At 53.0% G+C, this 21879-nt stretch overlaps 1 protein-coding gene across 1 annotated transcript in view; it reads left to right on the top strand.

Moving 5' to 3' along the window:
* Window positions 1–21879, top strand: part of espn (espin) — a 199024-nt gene that overhangs the window by 79030 nt on the left and 98115 nt on the right. The window contains 2 exon segments of the mRNA XM_072477998.1: window positions 4515–4565; window positions 4568–4751. Of these exon segments, the coding sequence (XP_072334099.1) occupies window positions 4515–4565; window positions 4568–4751 (235 nt within the window).

Genomic DNA, 21879 nt, shown 5'->3' with positions numbered 1-21879 from the left:
GTCGTGCTCTTCGTCCCACTCTGACTCCATGGCACTTTGGGGTGGGGGTTCGTCTCCACCCATCCACTCTGAGTCACTGTCCGGTATTTCGTCTTCCTGGGTAGTGCTGTCCCGGGTAGGGGTGTCCCGGGTAGTGCTGTCCCGGGTAGGGGTGTCCCGGGTAGGGGTGTCCTGGGTAGTGGTGTCATGGGTAGTGGTGACCTGGGTAGTGGTGTCCTGGGTAGTGGTGTCCTGGCTCGGCTGTGACGGGGGCCTGTGGCTGCCCCCCTCGTCGCTGGGTGGCACATGCCTGCGTCGTCGCACCCGCACGTGACGGGGGCGTCGTCTCCCTGTTGCTCCAGGTCTCTCCGTCTCCCGTGGTGTGCGAGGGGCATCCTGCAGGCGTCGCATGCCAGAGGGTCCGGGTCTCTCTGTCTCCCGTGGTGTGCGAGGGGCATCCTGCGGGCGTCGCATGCCGGAGGGTCCGGGTCTCTCCGTCTCCCGTGGCCTCCGAGGGGCATCCTGCGGGCGGTCTGCATCTGCGGGGATGGGTGCCTCGACGTTTGCTCCTGCGATACACAATGAAGCATGCATGGTTAGACACGCAGGCAGTGATCAGGTGGTATGGGGGAGGGGGGATATGGGGGAGGGGGGATATGGGGACGGGCTGTCGGTGGCTCACTTGCTAGTACGCCCCCGACCTCTGCATCAGCAACCTCCCGGTCATCAGGTCCGCCAGCCAGTTCCAGGGCCCTTTCCTCGTGTTCGGTCAGTGGCCTCTCATCAGCGGGGCCTCCTCCAGTCCTCACATGCTCCCTATTGTTGTGCTCGCTTCTCCTGTGGCGGGGGTGGCGGGGGGAGGTGGGGGTGGTGGCAGGGGTAAAAGGCAACAGTGTTAGGCAGGTATATGAATGCACGCCATCGGTTGCGCGTGTTTTGCAGAGGTTAAGGTTCGGGCTGGATTCACTTGGGGATATGGGGGAGGGGGGATATGGGGGAGGGGTGATATGGGGGAGGGGGGACATGGGGAGGGGGGACATGGGGAGGGGGGACATGGGGAGGGGGGACATGGGGGAGGGGGGATATGGGGGAGGGGGGATATGGGGAGGGGGGATATGGGGAGGGGGGATATGGGGGAGGGGGGATATGGAGGATATGGGGAGGGGGGGATATTGGGGAGGGGGGGATATGGGGGAGGGGGGTATATGGGGGATATGGGGGAGGGTATATGGGGGATATGGGGGAGGGGGGATATGGGGAGGGGGGATGTGGGGAGGGGGGATGTGGGGAGGGGGGATATGGCGGAGGGGGGATATGGATATCGGGCGGGGGGAGGCTCACCCTGCCTGCTCTGACGAGTTCGTTCACCTTCTTGTGGCACTGGGTGCCTGTCCGTGGTGTCAGGGCCGCAGCGGGTGACGGCCTCTGCCACCTCCCTCCACAGACGCCGGCTGTAGCGTGGGGCAACTCTGCGGCCGTGCCCGGGATACAGGGCCTCCCCCCTCTGCTCCACTGCGTCCAGGAGCGCCTCCACATCCCGTGACTGGAACCTCGGGGCTGAGCGGCGGCCAGCCATCCAGTCGGGTGTTCCGGTCGGGTGTTCCGGTCGGGTGGGGGGGGAGCAGTGCGTCCTTATGAGCCGTCACGCAGTGCGGTGTGTATGACGCTGCACGGCGTGAACCATGTGCGCAAGCGCGGATCCCGTCACGTCGCTGCTCGCCCATTTCGGGCCGGAGACTTTTCAACCATTTTTCCGGCGTGACGCAAGTCGGATTTGCGCCGTTTTTTGCGCCGATCGGCGGACTTTGCGCCGATAACGGAGAATTTCGCCCCAGATCTCTAAAATCTTTCCATTCGTATTCACACAGAGAAATGTTCAATTATTTTTTTTCCCAATTCAGGGGCAATTTAGCGTGGCCAGTCCACCTAACCTGCACATCTTTGGGTTTTCATATCATAGAATTTACAGTGCAGAAGGAGGCCAATCGGCCCATCGAGTCTGCACCGGCTCTTATGGGGGCGAAACCCACGCAGACACGGAGAGAATGTGCAAACTCCACACGGACAGTGACCCAGGGCCGGGATTCCAACCCGGGTCCTCAGCGCCGTAGGCAGCCGTGCTAACCATTGTGCCACTTGCTGCCCCGAAATGTTCAATTGTTGAACAGGAAACATATTTGTCTGAATGAATAGTCATTTTAGTGTTGGGAAGAAAGTTTTGTTTCTTCCATCATTTGTTTGCTGGTTTTTTTCTGGTATGTCTATTCCACTGATGCCCCCCCCCCCCCCCCCCCCCGGCCAACACTCCCACACTATATTTTCTAGTTCAGGACTGTATGAGGCTATTTTTAAAATGTACTCATTTACAGGATGTGGCAGTGCCAGCAAGGTCACAGTATATTGCCCATCCCTGATTGTGCTTGATAAAGTGATAGCAATCTGCCTTCTCGAACCGCTGCAGTTGGTGTGGTGAAGGTACCAGCTCCCTCATGATTTTCAACATCTCATCTGCTTTTAACCTTCTTGTCTCCAAGGGGAACAGTCACAACTTTTGCAATCTATCCTCATAAATGAAGTTTCTCTTTTGCTGTGAACCTCTTGTAAACCTCTTCTGCACTCTCTCCAATGTGTCCACATCCTTCCGATAGTGTGGGACGCAGAACTGTACACAATACTCCAGCTGAGGCCTAACTAGTAGCTTGTGTAAGTTCAGTATAGCCCCCCTACTCCTGTGTGCTGTCCCCCTGTTTTAATACAGTCCAGAATACTATCTGCTTTATTAACTTCTCTCTTCACCTGTTCTGCCATCTTCAATGACCTTTTATGTACATATACACCCAGATTCCTCTGTCCCTTGAGAATCTTAACTCTTTTTTACATTGTCTCTCCATGTTCTTCAGACCAAAATGTATCACGTCACACTTCTCTGCAATGAACTTCATCTTCCACCTATTTGTCTGTGTCTTTTTGAAGTTCCGAGCTGATCTCTTCACAGTTTAGAGTACTTGCAAGTTTTGTATCATTTGCAAATTTTGAACTTGCCCCGTGAACATCAAGACCGAGATCATGTATAAACATCAGGAAAAGCAAGGATCCCGAACAGACCCCATGAGAACAACTACTATAAACCCTCCTCCAGCGGGAAGAAATATCCATTCATATTATTCACCCAAATTTGAATTCACGTTGCTGCTGTGCCTTTTATTCCACAAACTATAACTTTTCTCACAAGTCTGTTGTGTGGCACTGCATCGAATGCCTTCTGAAAGTCCAAGTACTCCACATCAACAATGTTATCCTCATCGACCCTTTATTTAACTCTTCAAAAAACTCCAGCAAGTCAGTTGAACACGATTTCCCCTTTAGAAATCCATGCTGGCTCTTCCTAATCAACCCACATTTTTCCATGTGACTCCTAATTCAATCCTGAATAATAGTTTCTAGGGGCATGCCCACCACTGACATTAAACTGACTGGTCTGTGATTGCTGGGGCTATCCTGACAACCTCTTTTGAACGAGTGTGTAGGGTGTTACATTTGCAATTCTCCAGTCTTCTGGCCCCTGCCCTGCATCTAGTGAAGACTGGAAGATCATTGCCAGCGCTCTTGCAATTTCCATTCTCACTTCCTTCAGTATCCTCGGATGCGTCTCATCCAGTCCCGCTGCCATGCCAACGTTAAGTAACCCGTTTCGGGGACAGAGTTTCCTTATCCATTGCCGTGGCCTGGGTAGATTCTACCTCCTTGATAAAAAAACAAGTATTAATGTAATACCTCAGCCATGCCTCCAGCCTCCATGTATAACTTCACATTTAGGCCCCTATTTTTTACTCCACCATTTACCACCCTTTTGCTATTTATGTGCCTCTGGAAGACTTTGGGATTCCCCCTTTCTGTTGGCTGCCAGTCTTTTCGCACAATCCCTCTTCACTTCATTAATGAGCTTCTCTACCTCCCCTCTGATCTTTCTGTACTCCTCTTGGTTCTCAATTGTATTTTCTGCTTGACGCCTGTCACAGCCACAGGTTTTCTCCCTTATCTTAATTTCTATCTCCCTTTTCATCCAGGGACCTCTGGATTTATTTCTGGTTGACCTTTCAACTGTCCTCTGACTTGACCTTGTAGACCACTCAGTTCAAGGGCAATTAGGGGTGGGTGACAACTGCTGCCTTGCCAGCGATGCCCGTGAAAGAATAAAGAAAACCAAACACAGATAGATTGACAGACTCAGTATGTGCAAAGTGATACCACTCACTGCATTTCAAGCAATTAAGATGAAGTCCTTTCAACTCGGGGAAATAAACACAGTTCTTAGAATCCCTACAGTGCAGAAGAAGGCCCATTCGGCCCATTGAGTCTGCACTGACCCTCCGAACGTGCACCCCACCTAGGCCCTCACCCCCGCCCTATCCCAACCTACCCATCTTTGGTGGATCCCGCGTGCAATGATAGCTTCTAATCATAGTTTGTCTTTACCGTGGCATCCATATTTCTCCTGGATTCTGACTGAACTCCCTCGTTCACAGGGTCATCAGACATGGACACGTACATGGACATGTTGAATCCAGAGCTGAGCAGAAGAAGAACAAGGCAGCCGGGGGCAAGGCCCCTCCGCCGCCTCCCACCTTTCCTGCACCGCCTCCGCCAGTGACCTCCGACCCCCGCCGCCGCCACCCCCAACCATATCCAGCGCCAATTCCTCCAGAGGCAAACCCTCCTTCAGAAGTAAACGTGCAGGCGAAGAGTAATCTTCGCCATGTCGACAACGAAGCGCAAAAAGACACGAGGTGAGGGCACTGTATTAGTTACTATGGCAACCAGACAGGTAAGCATCTGTTAATAAAGAAATATGTTGTGTTTAGCCGAATAAGCTGGGGGTTGACACACGGAAACAATATTTAGAAAAATGTGTAAAGTACACGATTATTGTCTAACCAAGTACCGAAACACAGCATTAATCACAGGAACAAAAGAGTAGCTTGAAAAGAGGTTCAGTTGCAGGTAGAATACCCGAGGGGGTCAGGCAGTTCTCAGATACTGGCTTGAATAATCATCCCGAGGGGGGTAGAGGGCAGAGGAGGCGGCCACGGCTAGATCGCGGTCACAGTGCAGGAGGCACAAAGCAAAGCCATTGCTGGAAATGTTCTGACCGCAGTTACATGGATCAGAGGTCACCCTGCCTGAGCTAGGCACCAGGAAGGCGGGGCCAACTGTGCCAAAGGTTATAGAGAGGTCAAAGGGGACGATAGAGCATCATGTTTGCCTTCACATGGGATGCCGTTTGCCACCTTGGTCAGGGCCCTTCCAGGGCTGCGGCAGCATCAGAAACCCGGTTGTAAGATCCTGACAGTTGCCGGAAAGCTGGAGACGGGATTTTGAGAGGTGGCAACACTTTCATGGAGTTTGGAGAGGAAAGGGGATGAGCCAGTACTTTGCACGGATAGAAGCGCCAAGGGTGCGGATGTTGAGGATGATGGTGGTTTGGAACACAGGGAGGGGGGTTTGGTGGGGGGGGGGAGAAGTGGAAACCATTTACAATATCAGCCGGCACGGAGGGGTGAGTCAGGAAGGGGCGTTGGGTGGCCAGCAGATTTGTGGGAATGGAGCGAAGGTGGTGGGTCTGGTGGACCAGATAAGCTCAGAGAGAGCATGAGGGGTGGGGGGTGGGGGAGAAGGGAAAAATTGGAGAGGGATGCATCTTCGCACAGAGGGCATCCTGTGGGGCACTGTCACTGTATGGACAAGGGGAGGCAACAGAGACGGCTGGATAGATGATTCCAACCTCAGCTTCTGAGCTCCGTGTATGTTGTTGGAGATAAGGGTAGAGGGGAGCAGAGGAGGGAGGTTGAAGGGGGGCAGTTGATACTGGGGAAAGGACCCTGGACCTGGATTTAAATAGTCTAGGGGATAACTCTGGAATAATTAATGGAGGAGGATTGAGACTTTAATGGCATCTGATGTGGACCAGCCAGACCTGGAGGTGAAACCAGTTGTGCGGCAGATACAATAAAGTCTTGGAAGAGCAAAGGCTGGGGGCGATAATGGGGATGGGTTGGGTTGCAAGAGAGTAAAGATTTTGACTGGAGATAAGTGCAACTTACACTGTTGAACAAATGACAGCTGGAACAATATCATCACGAATGACGGTCGGCGATCAGATGTTACAAAATAAGTTGTTTATTTTGCAATTAAACTAATTTTAAAAGCAGCAATCTCAAAATGCATTTGTGTCAAAGCAATGAGCCTTGATTAATCGTGTTAGGTGTTGAAGGATTTCTCCTGGGGCACTGGGAGGCCCTGGTCACTTTTATTTACTCATCAGTGAGCACCAACTAACCCATCCACTTAGGAAAATCTACACTTGTTTAATTAACATCATTCTGGAGCAGCAGACTGGGCCGCTGTAACAAAATAACTCAAAACTTTAATACCCAGCCATGGGAAAGTTAGCTGTCTCGGCCTTCCCATTCATTAAAGGGCCTACACCGAATGTTTGAGGCAGATTGTTGCGAGTTTATACTGTTCCAAGACAGAATTTACAGGCAAAATCAACACAACAACAGCTTAACTCCTGTGAGAAAGATCCTCCTGAATTCAGTGTCATTCACACCCTATGACGTTCCAAAGTGCTTTACAACTGATGAAGTGTGCGAGATTCTCCACTCCTGGGCCGGTTTGGGAGAATCGCCCGGGCCGCCAAAATTTCCCGGGGACCGCCGGTCCGACACCCTCCCGCGATTCTCCAAGCGGCGGGAACGGCCCCGTCGAGTTCCGCGGCCGCAGGCTGGAGAATCGCCGGAGACACCCAAAATGGCGATTCTCCGGCAGCCCCCGCTATTCTCAGGCCCGGATGGGCCGAGCGGCCAGCACAAAACGGCGGGTTCCCCCCGGCGCCGTCCACGTCTGGTCGCTGCCGTCGGGAACAGCGCGGGAGTGCTGGAGAGGGGCGACCTGTCGGGGGGGGGGTGTCCAGCACCGGGGGGGTACCTCAAACGTGGCATGGCCTGCGATCGGTGCCCCACCGATCGTCGGGCCGTCCTCTCTGAAGGAGGACCTCCTTCCGCGGCCCCGCAAGATCCGTCCGCCATCTTCTTGCAGGGGCGGACTCAGAGAGGACGGCAACCACGCATGCGCGGGTGACGCCAGTTATGCGGCACCGGCTGCGTCACCAATGCGGCGCTGCCTTTACGCGGCGACAAGGCCTGGCGCGTGTAGATGCTGCGGCCCCGATCCTAGCCCATTGTCGGGGCCTGAATCGGTCGGGATAGGGGCCGTTTCGCGCCGTCGTGAACCTCGACGGCATTCACGAGGGCGTGGGCACTTCGGCGCGGGAGTGGAGAATCCCGCCCAGTAACTTTGAAATGTAGTCACTGTTGTAATGTCGGAAATATGGCAGCCCATTTTGTGCAGAGCAAGATCCCACAAACAGCAACGATCAGATAATCTGATTTCAGTGACGTGCGTTGAGGGCCAAGTATTTACCAGAATACTCCCCTTTGACTAGGCTGCCCATCAAGGGGAGACATGGACTTGTTTTATTGTGGAAGTCGGTGGTCATGGTCATAGGCGCAAGATGATGAACTGGGAATTCCCTATCCCCTGTTACAATCATGTGCCCTATCTTACCAATTCAGCAGGGGGGAGCAGGGGCAGTGGGGGAAACAGAGGCAGGGGAGAATGGAGGCTGGGGGAATCGACGGCGGGGGGAAATCGGGGGCGGGGGGAGTCGGGGTCGGGGAGAACCGGGGCGGGGGGGAATTGGGGGCGGGGGGAATCGAGGGTGGGGGATAATCGGGGGGGAATCGGGATCGGGGGGGGGGAATCGGGGGCGGGGAGAATCGGGGGCGGGGGGAATTGGGGCCGGGGGAATCGGGGGCCGGGGGGAATCGGGGCGGGGGGAATCGGGGGCGGGGAGAACCGGGGGCGGGGGGAACCGGGGTCAGGGAGATTCGGGGACGGGGGAACCGGGGGCGGGGGGGAATCGGGGGCGGGGATAATCGGGGGGGAATCGGGATCGGGGGGGAATCGGGGGCGGGGAGAATCGGGGGCAGGGGGAACCGGGGGCGGGGGGAATCGGGGGGGCGGGGATAATCGGGGGCGGGGGGGAATCGGGGCGGGAGATTCGGGGGCGGGAGATTCGGGGGCGGGGAATCGGGGGCGGGGGGGAATCGGGGAAGGGGATAATCGGGGGCGGGGGGAGAATCGGGGGTGGGGGGAATCGGGAACCGGGGGCGAGGGGGGGAATCGGGTGCGGGGATAATCGGGGGTGGGGGCAACCGGGGGCGGGGGGGAATCGGAAGTGGGGGCAACCGGGGGTGGTGGGGAAGTCGGGGGCGGGGATAAGCGGTGTTGGGGGGAACCGGGGGGCGGGGGGGAATCGGGGGCGGGGTGGAAGCGGGGGCGGGGGGGAATCGGGGGCGGGGATAATCGGGGGCGGGGGGAATTCGGGGCGGAGGGGGAATCGGGGGCGGGGATAATCGGGGGGCGGGGGAATCGGGGGTGGGGGAATCGGGGGCGGGGGGGAATCAGGGCGGGGATAATCGGAGGCGGGGAGAATCGGGGGCGGGGGGGAACCGGGGGGCAGGGGGAATCGGGGCGGGGGGAATCGGGGGCGGGGGAGAACCGGGGGCGGGGGAACCGGGGGCGGGGGAGAACCGGGGGCGGGGGGGGAAACCGGGGGCGGGGGGAATCGGGGGGGAGATTCAGGGGCGGGGAGAACCGGGGGCGGGGGGGGAAACCGGGGGCGGGGGGGGAAACCGGGGCGGGGGGGAATCGGGGGGAGATTCAGGGGCGGGGAGAACCGGGGGCGGGGGGGAACCGGGGGCGGGGGGGAAACCGGGGGCGGGGGGAATCGGGGGCGTGGGGGTAAACGGGGTTGGGCGGAATCGGGGTCGGGGGGGAATCGGGGGCGGGGGGGGAATCGGGGGCGGGGGGGGAATCGGGGGCGGGGGAAATCGGGGGGAGATTCGGGGGCAGGGGGGGAGATTCGGGGCGGGGGGGGAATCGGGTGTGGGGGTATCGGGGGCGGGGAATCAGGAGCGGGGAGAATCGGGGGTGGGGGGAATCGGGGGTGGGGGGGGGAATCGGGGTCGGGGATAATCGGGGGCGGGGGGGAATCGGGGGCGGGGATAATCGGGGGCGGGGGGAATCGAGGGCGGGGGAATCGGGGGCGGAGGGGGAAATCGGGGGCGGGGGTAATCGGGGACGGAGGGGGAAATCGGGGGCGGGGATAATCGGGGGCGGGGGGAACCGGGGGCGAGGGGAATCGGGGGTGGGGAAAACGGTGGGCGGGGGGAAAACGGTGGCGGGGGGAATTGGGGGCGGGGGAATGGGGAGAACCGGGGGGGAGTTCCGGGGGCGGGGGGAGATTCGTGGGTGGGGAGAAACCTGGGGCGGGGGGGGAAACCGGGGGCGGGGGGAATTGGGGGCGGGGGAATTGGGGGCGAGGGGAATCTGGGGCGGCGGAAATCCGGGGGGGAGATTCGGGGGTGGGGGGGGAATCGGTGGTGGGGAGAACCGGCGGGTGGGGGAGATTCGGGGGCGGGGATAATCGGGGGCGGGGGGGAACCGGGGACGGGGGGAATCGGGGGTGGGGAAATCGGGGGCGGGGATAATCGGGGGGGGGGAATCGGGGCGGGGAGAACCGGGGGCGGGGGGGAGTTTCGGGGGCAGGGGAGAAACCGGGGGGCGGGGGGGAAAACGGGGGCGGGGGGGGAAACGGTGGCGGGGGTAATCGGGGGGTGGGGGAATTGGGGGGCGGGGGAATTGGGGGCAGGGGGAATCTGGGGCGGGCGGAAATCGGGGGGGAGATTCGGGGGCGGGTGGGGAGAACCGGCGGGGGGGAACCGGGGGGCGGGGGGGGAATCGGGGGGGGGGGGGGAGATTCGGGGGCGGGGAGAAACTGGGGGCGGGGGGGAAAACGGGGGCGGGGGAATCAGGGGCGGGGGGGAATTGGGGGCGGGGGGAATCTAGGGCGGCGGAAATCGGGGGGGGGGGAGATTCGGGGGCGGGGGGGGAATCGGTGGTGGGGAGAACCGGGGGGGAGATTCGGGGGCGGGGGGAATCGGGGGGGAGATTCAGGGGCGGGGGGGGAATCGGGGGGGGGGGATTCGGGGGCGGGGGGGAGATTCGGGGGCGGAGGGAATCGGGGGCGGGGGGAGATTCGGGGGCGGGGGGAATCGGGGGGAGATTCGGGGGCGGGGGTGAGATTCGGGGGGGGGAGATTCAGTGGCGGGGGATTCGGGGGCGGTGGGACATTCGGGGGCGGGGGGGAATCGGGGGCGGGGGGAATCGGGCAGTGAGATTCGGGGGAATCGGGGGCGGGGGGGAATAGGGCAGTGAGATTCGGGGGGAATCGGGGGCGAGGGGGAATAGGGCAGTGAGATTCGGGGGGAATCGGGGGCGAGGGGGAATAGGGCAGGGGCAAACATAGGGTTGGGTGTAGATTAAAAAATTTGTTCCTCTAACGTTCAGTTACCTCCACCTCCTACCTGAAAGGAATATGGCACTGTGGCACAGGTGGTTAGCACTGCTGTCTCACAGCTCCAGAGTCCCAGGTTCGATTCCGGCTTGGGTCACTGTCGGTGCGGAGTCTGCACGTTCTCCCCGTGTCTGCGTGGGTTATCCTCCGGGCGCTCCGGTTTCCTCCCACAGTCCAAAGATGTACCGGTTAGGTGGATTGGACCATGATCAGTGCGCAAGTTTACGGGGATAGGGCCGAGCTGAGGGTGCTCTTTCGGAGGGTCGGTGCAGACATCGAGGAGCCGAATGGCCTCCTCCTGTACTGTGGAGCTCCTGTCGACCTCAACGCTGCTGGTTGTGGGATCTTGCTGTGCTCCGGTTGACTGCCATGGTTCCCACTTTACAACAGTAACTGCACTTGGAAAAGAAAAGCTGTAAAGTGCTTTGGGGCAGATTTGGAACCTGCACGAGATGTAATTGTGTAGATACAATATTTTATCTTTCAAAGGAGAGAGTAAAAGCCATGGTTACTACAGGCCGGGTAGCAGGACGGGATGTATATCCGCAGCTGCCCCTTCCCTTTGCGAACACTCTACTTAATTAAAAATCCACTTAGAAATTATGTTTGGTCAAATTAGTCCTGAGTGTAACAGTTTTCTGCCTGTCTCAGCAATCCCCTTGTGGCTCTGCCCGTGCCTCCAGCTTGCTAGCAACTCATTAAAAATTGAATCTCCCTTCTGCAAGTATTTGGTGACAATTCATTATTCGGGGTGGTGGAAAAAGATACTTTTAAATTGGGTCATTAGAGACAAATGCTGTGCAAAGTTAGAAGGCAAAACAAAAACAGAGAGGGAGAGTGACTGCTGAAGGGAAATGAAAGGGTAAACAGGATAATGTTCACCCTCACACTCTCTTCGCATTCCAACACTCCCGAGTTGCCGAGAAGTCAAAGTGGATGTTAATAGCACAACAAAAGCTCCTTCTACTACTTATCTATGAAAGGTTTTGCACAGTTGCTTGCAGCGTGAAAGCAAATACAACAACTTGTATTTAGAAAGCAACTTGACTGCAATTAAATGTCTTAAGGCTTCTTCGCAGAGGCATTACAAAACAAAATGTGAACTGGAATTCCCTATCCCCTGTTACAATCATGCGCCCTATCTTACCAATTCAGCAGGGGGGGAACAGGGGCAGCGGGGAAACAGAGGCAGGAGGGAATAGAGGCAGGGGGAAACAGGGTCAGAGGGGAAATCGAGGCAGGGGGAAACAGAGGCAGGGGAGAATGGGGGCTGGGGGAGAATGGGGGCCGGGGGAAACGGGGGGGTGGGGGGAATCTGGGGGCGTGGGGAATCGGGGGCAGGGGGAATCGGGGCGGGGAGACTCGGGGGCAGGGGGATTCGGGGCAGGGGGGGAACGGGGGGCAGGGAGGAAGGGGGGCACGGAGGAAGGGGGGCAAAGAGGAATGGGGCAGGGTGGAAGAGGGCAGGGGGGGAAGGGGGCAGGGAGGAACGGGGCGTAGGATGTGGGCGTTGCAGGTTAGGCCAGCATTTATTGCCTATCCCTAATTGCCCTTGGAAGGTGGTGGAGAGCTGCCTTCTTGACCCGCCGCAGTTCCTGAGGTGTAGGCACACCCACAATGCTGTTATGGGAGGGAATTCCAAGATTTTGACCCAGCAACAGTGAAGGAGCGTCAACATATTTCCAAATCGGGGTGGTGAGTGTCTTGGAGGGGAACCTTCAGGTGGTGGGGTACCCATGTATCTGCTGCTCTTGTCCTTCTGGATATGAGGGCAGATGACCAAAAGCTTGGTTACATGGGTAAATAAAGTCACCATAGTCCCAGATGTCACGGTAGTCCTCCCCCTTTGAGGGGGGGAGAGCTGACTGGTGGTGATTTAACCCGAGGATCACCACACCTCAGGCGTGAGGCAATGTTGAGAAGGCAGGGTCTTTATAAATGACCTCAGCCAGTACGGGAATTGAACCTTGCTCTGCATCCCAAACCAGCTGTCCAGCCAACTGAGCTAAACCACTTCTTCACAGATGCATTATAAAACAAAATATGAGGGGATATTAGGGCAGATGAGCAAAGCTTGTTCAAAGGGGTAGGTTTTAAGGAGACTCTTAGACAAGGGAAGCGAGGTAGAGTTAGGGGGATAGGTTTAAGGTGGGAATTTAAGAGTTTCAATGCCGAGGCAACTGAAGGCATGGCCACCAATGATGAAGTGATTAAAACCAGGGATGCTGAAGAAACCAGAATTAGGAGGGTGCAGACGCATAGTGGAGCGGTGGGGCTGGATTACAGAGAGAGGGCGGAACCAGGCCACAGAGAGACTTGAAATGATGAGGGGATTTTGGAGATAGTCGACGTCAGGCAGGTGTAATTAGGTGTTGCACAGATATGATTGAAAACTCATCTCCGGGGTCACATATCCTGGAGGTTGAAAATAACCTGTCTCCGTCTCAGAGACTGTTGCCAGATATACAAAGTCATTATTGGTAAACTTGTGAATGTGCAAATTTCTGTTGAATAGCTGTAACTAGCCAACCCACAATGGAGAAGATGGAGATGGTAATCAATCCCTCACACTGACAGGAAGGGTGATGGAATTAGTTACAAGGAACTAATGGCGAGATGAAGCCACTGTAAATGGATCTTTCAAGTGAGAGTTTACTTTGAAACCAAAGACTGTGTATTCAAAGATCACAGGGCACAATTTAAAGAGGACATGGAGTTCTCCATAAAAGCAAATTACTGCGGATGCTGGAATCTGAAACCAAAAGAGAAAATGCTGGAAAATCTCAGCAGGTCTGGCGGCATCTGTAGGGAGAGAAAAGAGCGAACGTTTCGAGTCCAGATGATCCTTTGTCAAAGCTAAAAGGCATGGAAAGTGGGAGATATTTATACTGTGGGGTGAGGGAATGAAAGATGAGTCATAGCCACAGAAACTAAGGGAAAAGAATGTTAATAGCCACAGAAACCGAGGGAAAAGAGCGCTAATGGCAGTCCCCAGAGAGAATAAAAGGTGTGTGAAAGGCCAAACGGCAGAGAAACTAAAATCAGAGGGTAAGCTGTGACAGATGTGGGGGGGGGGGAAGGGAGAAGCAAAGGGGAGAAAGGTAAGGACAGGGGGGGATAAAATAGGGGAGGAAATATATATAGAGAGAAAGACAAAAAAGAAATAAAATGTAAAAGACAGGTAAAATGAAATGGAATGAAAACAAATGGGTCGAGGTGGGGTAGAGCTGATCATCTGAAGTTGTTGAATTCGATGTTCAGGCCGGAAGGCTGTAGCGTGCCTGACCGGAAGATGAGATGTTGTTCCTCCTTCATTGGAACATTGCAACAGGCCAAGGACAGACATGTGGGCAGGGGAGCAGGGTCTTGCGTTGAAATAGCAAGCAACGGGAAGGTCAGGGTCCTGAATGCGCACAGACCGAAGGTGCTCAGCAAAGTCTACATCTCACCCAGTCAACGTTTGGTCTCTCCGATACAGAGAAGGCTACATTGGGAGCAGCGAATGCAGTAGACCAAATTGACAGAGGTGCAAGTGAAATGTTTCTTAACCTGGAATGAGTGGTTTGGGTCTGGGATGTTAAGCATTGGTTTCTGTGGCTATGACTCATCCTTCATTCCCTCACCCCACAGTATAAATATCTCCCACTTTCCATGCCTTTTAGCTTTGACAAAGGGTCATCTGGACTTGAAACGTTCGCTCTATTCTCCCCCTACAGATGCTGCCAGACCTGCTGAGATTTTCCAGCATTTTCTCTCATGGAGTTCTCCATGATCAATATTCCTCCCTCCAGCTAACATACAGATTACCTAGTTAGTTATTTAATTTTGTAGGACATAACAATGTGCAAATTGGTTGTCTCCATAACATTAGCAATACTATTTTGAAAAGAATGGAATGAGTTTCTTTCGACTCCTGATGAAACAGAACGTATGGATTTGGGTCCAAGCAAACACTCGCCTTGTTTACAAGAACGGCCAGCCAGACTGCAACATAGCAAAGCAGAGACTCCTAACGTACGGAGACCCCAAATCTCTCCGTGAGCGGTTTGGTGTGATTGGTGCTCGTATGTACTTCCAGTTGAGATTTTGTGCTGATTTGAAAAGTATACAAATATTACAAATGATGCAAAATCAATGCCTTTTGCAACTCTTTAAAACATACCTTATGGTGTTTATTTTGTTAACGCACCAAGATACAAAAGATATTCAACATTACTACTGTAATACTGGGGGGCTGGGTTGAATGTAAACATTTCTGTTATGTTGACGCAGCAAGTTTAGCACTGCTGTGTTTCCAGCATGTCCTTTCGAACTGCATTTCCTCCTCTCCACTCGCATATTCACTCAATCTATTGGAGCCTCACCTACTCTCTCTCTTTCTCCCACCTGCAATCTGGTTTGTCTCGCTCACTCTCAAAGTTCCTGTTTCTCTCCCGGTTTGGGTGGCACGGTGGCACAGTGGTTAGCACTGCTGCCTCACAGCTCCAGAGACCCGGGTTCAATTCCGGCCTCGGGTGACGGTGTGGAGTTTGCACGTTCTCCTCGTGTCTGCGTGGGTTACCTCCGGGTGCTCCGGTTTCCTCTCACAGTCCAAAGGTGTGCAGGTTAGGTGTGTTGACCATGTTAAATTGTCCCTTAGTGTCCAAAGATGTGCCGGTTAGGTGGATTGGCCATGCTAAATTGTCCCTTAGTGTCCAAAAGGTTAGGTGGGGCTACTGGGTTACAGGGATAGGGGTTAAGGCTTGGGCTTCAGTAGGGTGCTCTTTCCAAGTGCCGGTGCAGACCTGATGGGCCGAATGGTCTCCTTCTGCACTGTAAATTCTATGATTCTATGAAAAAGTAATTCATAGGCTATGAAGCACATAGCTAAAATATTGCATTCTTTACTGATATAGAGCGGGGGGAGGGGGGTGACGGTCACCTCCGACTAAGCTGAAAGACTCTGCCGGCGGTAAGGCCTGGAAAATCCCACTCATAGCCTTTGCCAATCATGTGATTAGCTGCATGCTGAAGAGTTGCACCTGCACACTATCAGTCTTACTTCGAACTTTGAGGAAATAGGTTTTACCACCAAAGGTCTATTTTTGTTTTCTGTTCCTGCGCTGTTTTGCTGGTTACAATGTTCTCTGTCCTTTGTACCTATCAAAAACAATTCCTTGTGTTTTTGGAGCAAACATCCCCAAATCGGCTCGCAAAGTGAGACCAGGCACGTGACACGAATCGGAGAGGAAGGTTAGGAGATGGCAGAGTTAAAGATGTACATTTGCAGGCTTTTGGGAGTGGAAACAATGTGACAAGGTGTAAAGCTTTCGGAAGAGTGTTCCAGGAGAGTTCGGAAACAAGGATGAAAAGTCAATCACGTAGGAGGAAGCATCAGAATTGGAGGAGCGAAATCAATGTGCAGAGTTTTTGACTGGAAGAGGTTGAAGAGGGAAAGGAAGGTGGGAGAAGACTGCGGAGGGATTTCTGGGCGCAGACAAGGATTTTGAAATGAGTGCCGTGTGAAAGAAAATGCCACGGGTAGTTGGCAAGGTCAGGGCTGGTGACTGAGAGGGACTTAAGGGCAAGATGTTGCATATTCTTACGCAGTACGGAGATTGGGAAGTCAATGAGGAGTAGATTGGAGCTGACAAGTGAAAGGAGTTCAAGGATGATAACTGGAATACTTTTTCCACTTCTGTCTCCCAGGGGTATCATTGAACAAGCTACCCTCCCCTTCCCCGCACGCTAGCATCTGTCTTTGTACCCCATCCAAGTTGTCGGTCTTCATGTGTGCATCAACTCAGTGATCATAGGCCGTTCAACTTTGAGGATGCATCTATTGTCCTTACTGTCCTCACATAGAACCCACACAAAGAATGAATGACAGACTCATTTTTGTGCAATGTTTTTGACAATCCCAGAATGTCCCAAATGCAGTGATGACCAGGTAAACTTTAGTGATGTTGTATGAAGGATAACAATTGGTCAAGGCTCCTGGGAGAACTCTCCTAATCTTCTTTGAATAGTGCCATGGGGTCCTTTAAATCCAGCTGAGAGGGATCTGGCACCTTTGACAGTGCAGCACTCTCTCTCTCTCTCAGCCTGGACTATGTGCCCGAGGCTCTGGAGTGGGATGTGAACCCGTGACCTCTGACTCAGAGGGACTACTCGCTGAGGCACCTGTGCACCTTCCAGCTGGAGGCACGGCAGAGCCATCAAGAGTGACAACGCTGGCTGCTTATTTTTTGACCATCAGACGTGTTAAGGCTAATTGTTGCATCCTGGTCCGCTCGTGAGAGGGTTGGGGGTAGGGGGGAGGGGGGGGGGGGGAGGTGTCAAACATGGAACTTTCCTCACCTCCCCCCCTATCCAGGGTAGCCGTCAGATTTCTCAATTTTGCCATCAAGAGAGATCCATTCCTCCATGTTAAAGTCTTGTAATTGGCTTTTTATTGCTTACACCCTGATATTAGCTTGTACATGTTTTGCATCAGTGATGCTGTGTGTGCACTGGGATAATAGCCTAACCATTACTTATTGTTCAATATGTAAAGAAAAAAAAAACCCACACACAAGCATGGAGGGACTCGATTGGGCAGTAAGTATGAATGATGTCATTGACATTTCAGCTGATAGGTTTAAATAATTAATTTAGGATCATGGTAACAGTAGAAGGTAGCTAGCGTGTAGCTGGTGTGTCAGATATCAACTCTGCGTTACTGTGCAATCATCCCACTTTATCAAAGGATCAGGAGGTTCTAGACTGTGCCGATGCAACCTCAGGTAAGTGAAACACTTCACTTTTCAAACTTGATACCAGTTTAACAACATTGATGCCCGATTTCGATGCAGAAATGTTTTAGTCTTTGTGTTTGGAAGACTTAGCAAAAATGAAGTCACATCTAACTGAAAAAATTTAAGAAACAATTGTCTTTTCAAAGAAGCATTCAAACGGAGGTATTGGCACAGTGGTTAGCACTGTTGCTTCACAGCGCCAGGGACCCTGTTTCGATTCCCGGCTTGGGTCACTGCCTGTGAAGAGTCTGCACATTCTCCCCGTGTCTGCGTGGGTTTCCTCCCACAAGTCCTGAAAGACGTGCTTGGTAGGTGAATTGGACATTCTGAATTCTCCCTCTGTGTACCCGAACAGGTACCGGAATGTGACGACTAGGGGCTTGTCACAGCAACTTCATTGCAGTGTTAATGTAAGCCTACTTGTGACACAAATAAAGATTATTATTATAAATATGAATTAAAATATTGCAGTTACATTATAATTGTTCCCCTCGGTTTTGAATGTCCTTTTTTCACTTCCTAACTTTATCCCTATTTGACAAAAAACTTCCTTCGATTATAAGGTCCATTGAGGAATGTGGTAAATGAGACCAGCTGGATTGTAGAATGCAGCAGTCTTATTATGACACTGTTTTTTGACAGAGGTACTTTTGCCTTTGTATCTTTACTCCCAGTAACTGAATGAATGATAATCTTGATGTGATTCCCATTGGAATGTAAGCCAGCAGTGCAAAGAATGTGTGTTATCAGCTGAATTTAGATTGTTGAAATGAAAAATATCGGAGCCCTTTCCTTTATTCTGGGTGGAAGTTGTCATCAGCGTCCTTCCATCCACTTAAATTGATGGAGAAATCCATTGGAGGGTGGGGTAGCTTCATAAAGTGCACTTTTGCTAATGGCTGAAGAGACCAATCCATGATGGACATTAAGGGAGTGTAAAAAAAAATGTCCAAATGTCCTCTTTGTGCTTTGTTCAATGCGCTGGTCATTCAAAGCAGCAGCTGGAAAGCCTGACACTCCGTCGTGGGTCTGATCAGTGTATCGCCAGTGAGCTGCAGATGTCAATCAGGTGGTCAGAAGCAGCTTGCCGGCTGCACAAAGCCAGATCCAGATTCAGTAGCGCCTTTCAAAAGGGAATTGGTTCCCTTTAAGAATCACAGGTTAGATCACATGGTTATCCTGAATGCAGCCGGCCCAGCGCGGGGCTGCCCAGTTTCAGGACGGGACCCTCACGTAGGGTTTAGGCCCCCCTGCCTGCTCGGGGCCTAACGCCTATTTCAGGGGCAGGTCCTGACCACTACACTGGAGCTTTTGCCACGTTGGCAGGGGTGGTACTAGCACAGGGCTAAATCGCTGGCTTTGAAAGCAGACCAAGGCAGGCCAGCAGCACGGTTCAGTTCCCGTACCAGCCTCCCCGAACAGGCGCCGGAATGTGGCGACTAGGGGCTTTTCACAGTAACTTCATTTGAAGCCTACTTGTGACAATAAGCGATTTTCATTTCATTTCATTTCATTTCAGAATGGAATGTGCGTGTGCATGCCATATTGGACACTCAGGAGTCCGTTTTACACGTGGCAACATTTCTAAACAGACTGTTTCATCTCAACCACCCTATTTGGCAAAATTGAAATTTGTGAGTTAAAAATCAGTCGATATTAAATTTACAAAAATGTTTTCGTGACCAGCATTGAACCCGAGCCTGTGACTGATGCATTGCTGGAGGCTCCTGCAACAGATGGGAGCACAGGTGAATGTAAATGACCCTCCAAAAGCAGATTCTCTTCGTAAATGCGGGTCCTAAAGACGGATAAGTGAACAGGGCGGAGCCAGGCAGGTGAGAACCTGTCACTTTCATTCCTCTCGTCGTCCGCTGAAAGTAACAGTTTTAACATCCGACTTTCCATTTCGCTTTTGTATTTGCTCCGAAAGACAAGCTCCTGACTATCAAGCTCTGATTTTGGCCTTTCCCATTCAGAGAGTGGGAGATGGAGGGAAGTACCCCGCTCTGACCTGGAGGGCAGATTGAAGCAGTTCCAGTCGTAGCTTTCAAAGTAGAATTGGGTGAAGATTTGGAAAAAGAAATAAATGAAGGTGCTGGGTTTCGTTCAGCTGACAAGGGGAGAAGCCACCTAACAAAACAATAAACCTGAACAGAAGTCGCCTCACCCGATTTAGATCATCATGTCTTAATATAATAAAGATTTAAACCCAAAGAATGATGCCATGGGGAGAGAAGGTGGAAAACACAGACTTGATCTACTCTCTCTTGGGATTGACAACCTCATTTTAACAATTTATTCTTGGGTTGAAATCGCTGCCCGCAACCAACATGGCTTCCAACCGATTATCTGGTCGGCTAGTGGTTAGCAGCGCTGCCTGACAGCGTGAGGGATCCCGGTTCGAATCCGGCCTCGGGTGAATGTCTGTGCGGAGTCTGCACGTTCTCCCCCGTGTGTGCGTGCGTTTCCTCCGGGTGCTCCGGTTTCCTCTCACAGTCCAAAGGTGTGCAGGTCAGGTGGATTGGCTATGCTAAATTGCGCAGCGTCACAGGGATAGGGCAGAGGAGTGAGCCCAGGTAGAGTGCTCTTTCGGAGGGTCGGTGCAGACTTGATGGGCTGAATGGCCTCCTTCTGCACTGCAGGGATTCTATGGATCCTTCAGTGCCATTTGAGGGAGCTTGCTGCTTGCTGTGCACGAATTGGCGGCGGGCATTTCCCACATTACAACAGCGACTGCATTTTAAAAAGTATCTTGCTGGCTGTAAAGCGCTTGGGGACCTCCCGATGTGGTAATAGGTGCTCTACAAATGTAAGTCGTTCTTAACTGCTTGAAATTCTGAGTGCATTGCCGTAGAGCAGGCTAGCTATTGTGGAACCTGCAGCTGTGTTTATTTTAACATACAAACCCATACTCATTGTTTGAACCCATCGAATGCTGTTTGGCCTGAACACTGCATACAACAGACCTTTTCATTAGCTGACACCTGTAGATGTCACGCTAGATGCTTTATTGTAAATCTGAATAAAGTCTTTCTGAATAAATCCGTTGACCAGGCCTCGAGCTTCTTTTACAGCCTCAGTTTTCCCTTAAAATTGCTGAAACGTGCGCTGTGGCTTGTCTTCTTGGCTTAATGCGAGACGGTGGCCTATTCACGCATGGGGAGCACCAGGGCCAAGTTCAATCCTCACCTCATCCGATGCCGACATATCTGCATGATTCGTTTAAAATCAGACTAAAACCATCAAGATCAAATTTGTTGATACATCTAAAACAAGTGCATCACAGGTTCAGCCGTGGGACCAATACGGGTGCACAGATTGGGCACAGGGCAGCAGACTGCTAAATTGGAACGCTTTAGGTCTGCTTCATCCTCATGAGGAGCACATCGTGCATTAACCCGCCCCCCCCCCCCGAGCACATCGTGCATTAACACCCCCCGCCCCCCCCCCCCCCCCCCCCGAGCACATCGTGCATTAACAACCCCCCCGAGCACATCGTGCATTAACACCCCCCACTGATTTTTCTCGATTGTATCCCAGTGTAAAAAGGCTTCACACTCTGAACACCCAGTGTGAAAACTGACCACCAAAAGCCCCGCGCTAAAGAATGAGAGAAGTATTACCGTGGATGTTTTTTGTACAACTGTAGCATGCCTTGCCAGTTTGACGCGATAGCACCAGCAGTGTGGCACTGAATTACCAGCCTGGATTGTGCGCAGATCCTCCGGTGGTGCCTCAGCCGTCACCTTCCAATACTCAGAGCATGAGGCGATGTCAAGGCTATGGTTCGACTTGAATGGCCACAGTCACAATTATAGTCAAACTACAACTGTTTCCCCCAGCCATAGGAATCGAAGGATAGATTGCACTTGGAAAACTAAGTGAAAAGCGAGGCTTGTTACTGTTTCATGGCAATAGCATCAGGAATGTGACAGTAATCACTTCTGTTTCTCGAACGTTTGAATGGAGCCAAAATCAGAATCAGCAAAGGGGCGGTTTCAATTCCTGCCGTGTATCAAAATGAACTGGATGAGCATAGGGATTCAGGCCATTCAGCCCCATGTGCCTGCCTCTCCATTCAATCACATTGACTCCGTTTACCTGCCTTAGTTCCATATCCCTTAGCATCCTGACCTTAGTACCTTACGCCAGGTGAAATCTGTAGGCAAATCCTTTGTATGTTTTAAACCCTCGATCTTTTTATACTCGCGGGAAAACAGGACAAGTTTAGGAAGTGCAGATTTAAGGGGCTGAATTTTCCAGCCCTTCCCACAGTGGGGGTCTTCGGGCCCCGCAAATAGCAGTTTCCCCGACGGCACAGCCAGCGAACGACGTTGACATTGGCGAGACTGGAAGGCCCTGTCGTGGTCAATGATGACCGTCACGGGGAAAGACGCCATGGGGGGTGAGGGAAAAGTCTCCCCATGTTGGCCACGTTATAAAATGGATGTAGAGGCAACGGTGAGGGTGTAGAGAAGATTTACGATGGTGATAACAGTCATGGGTGAGTAAGTATATCAGGAAAGGAATGACAGTCTGAGGGGGGGGGTTTCTCTTTTCTTTGAAAATAGGAGGCTGAAGGATGACCTAATAGAGCTCTTTGAAATGCTGAAGGGTTTCGATATAGTGGGCACAGAGAGAATT

This window comes from Scyliorhinus torazame, chromosome 16 (genome assembly GCF_047496885.1).
Source record: "Scyliorhinus torazame isolate Kashiwa2021f chromosome 16, sScyTor2.1, whole genome shotgun sequence".
Classification (NCBI taxonomy): domain Eukaryota; kingdom Metazoa; phylum Chordata; class Chondrichthyes; order Carcharhiniformes; family Scyliorhinidae; genus Scyliorhinus; species Scyliorhinus torazame.
The sequence above is the reverse complement of the archived record's forward strand: the minus strand, read 5'-3'. Positions and strand labels throughout refer to the sequence as shown.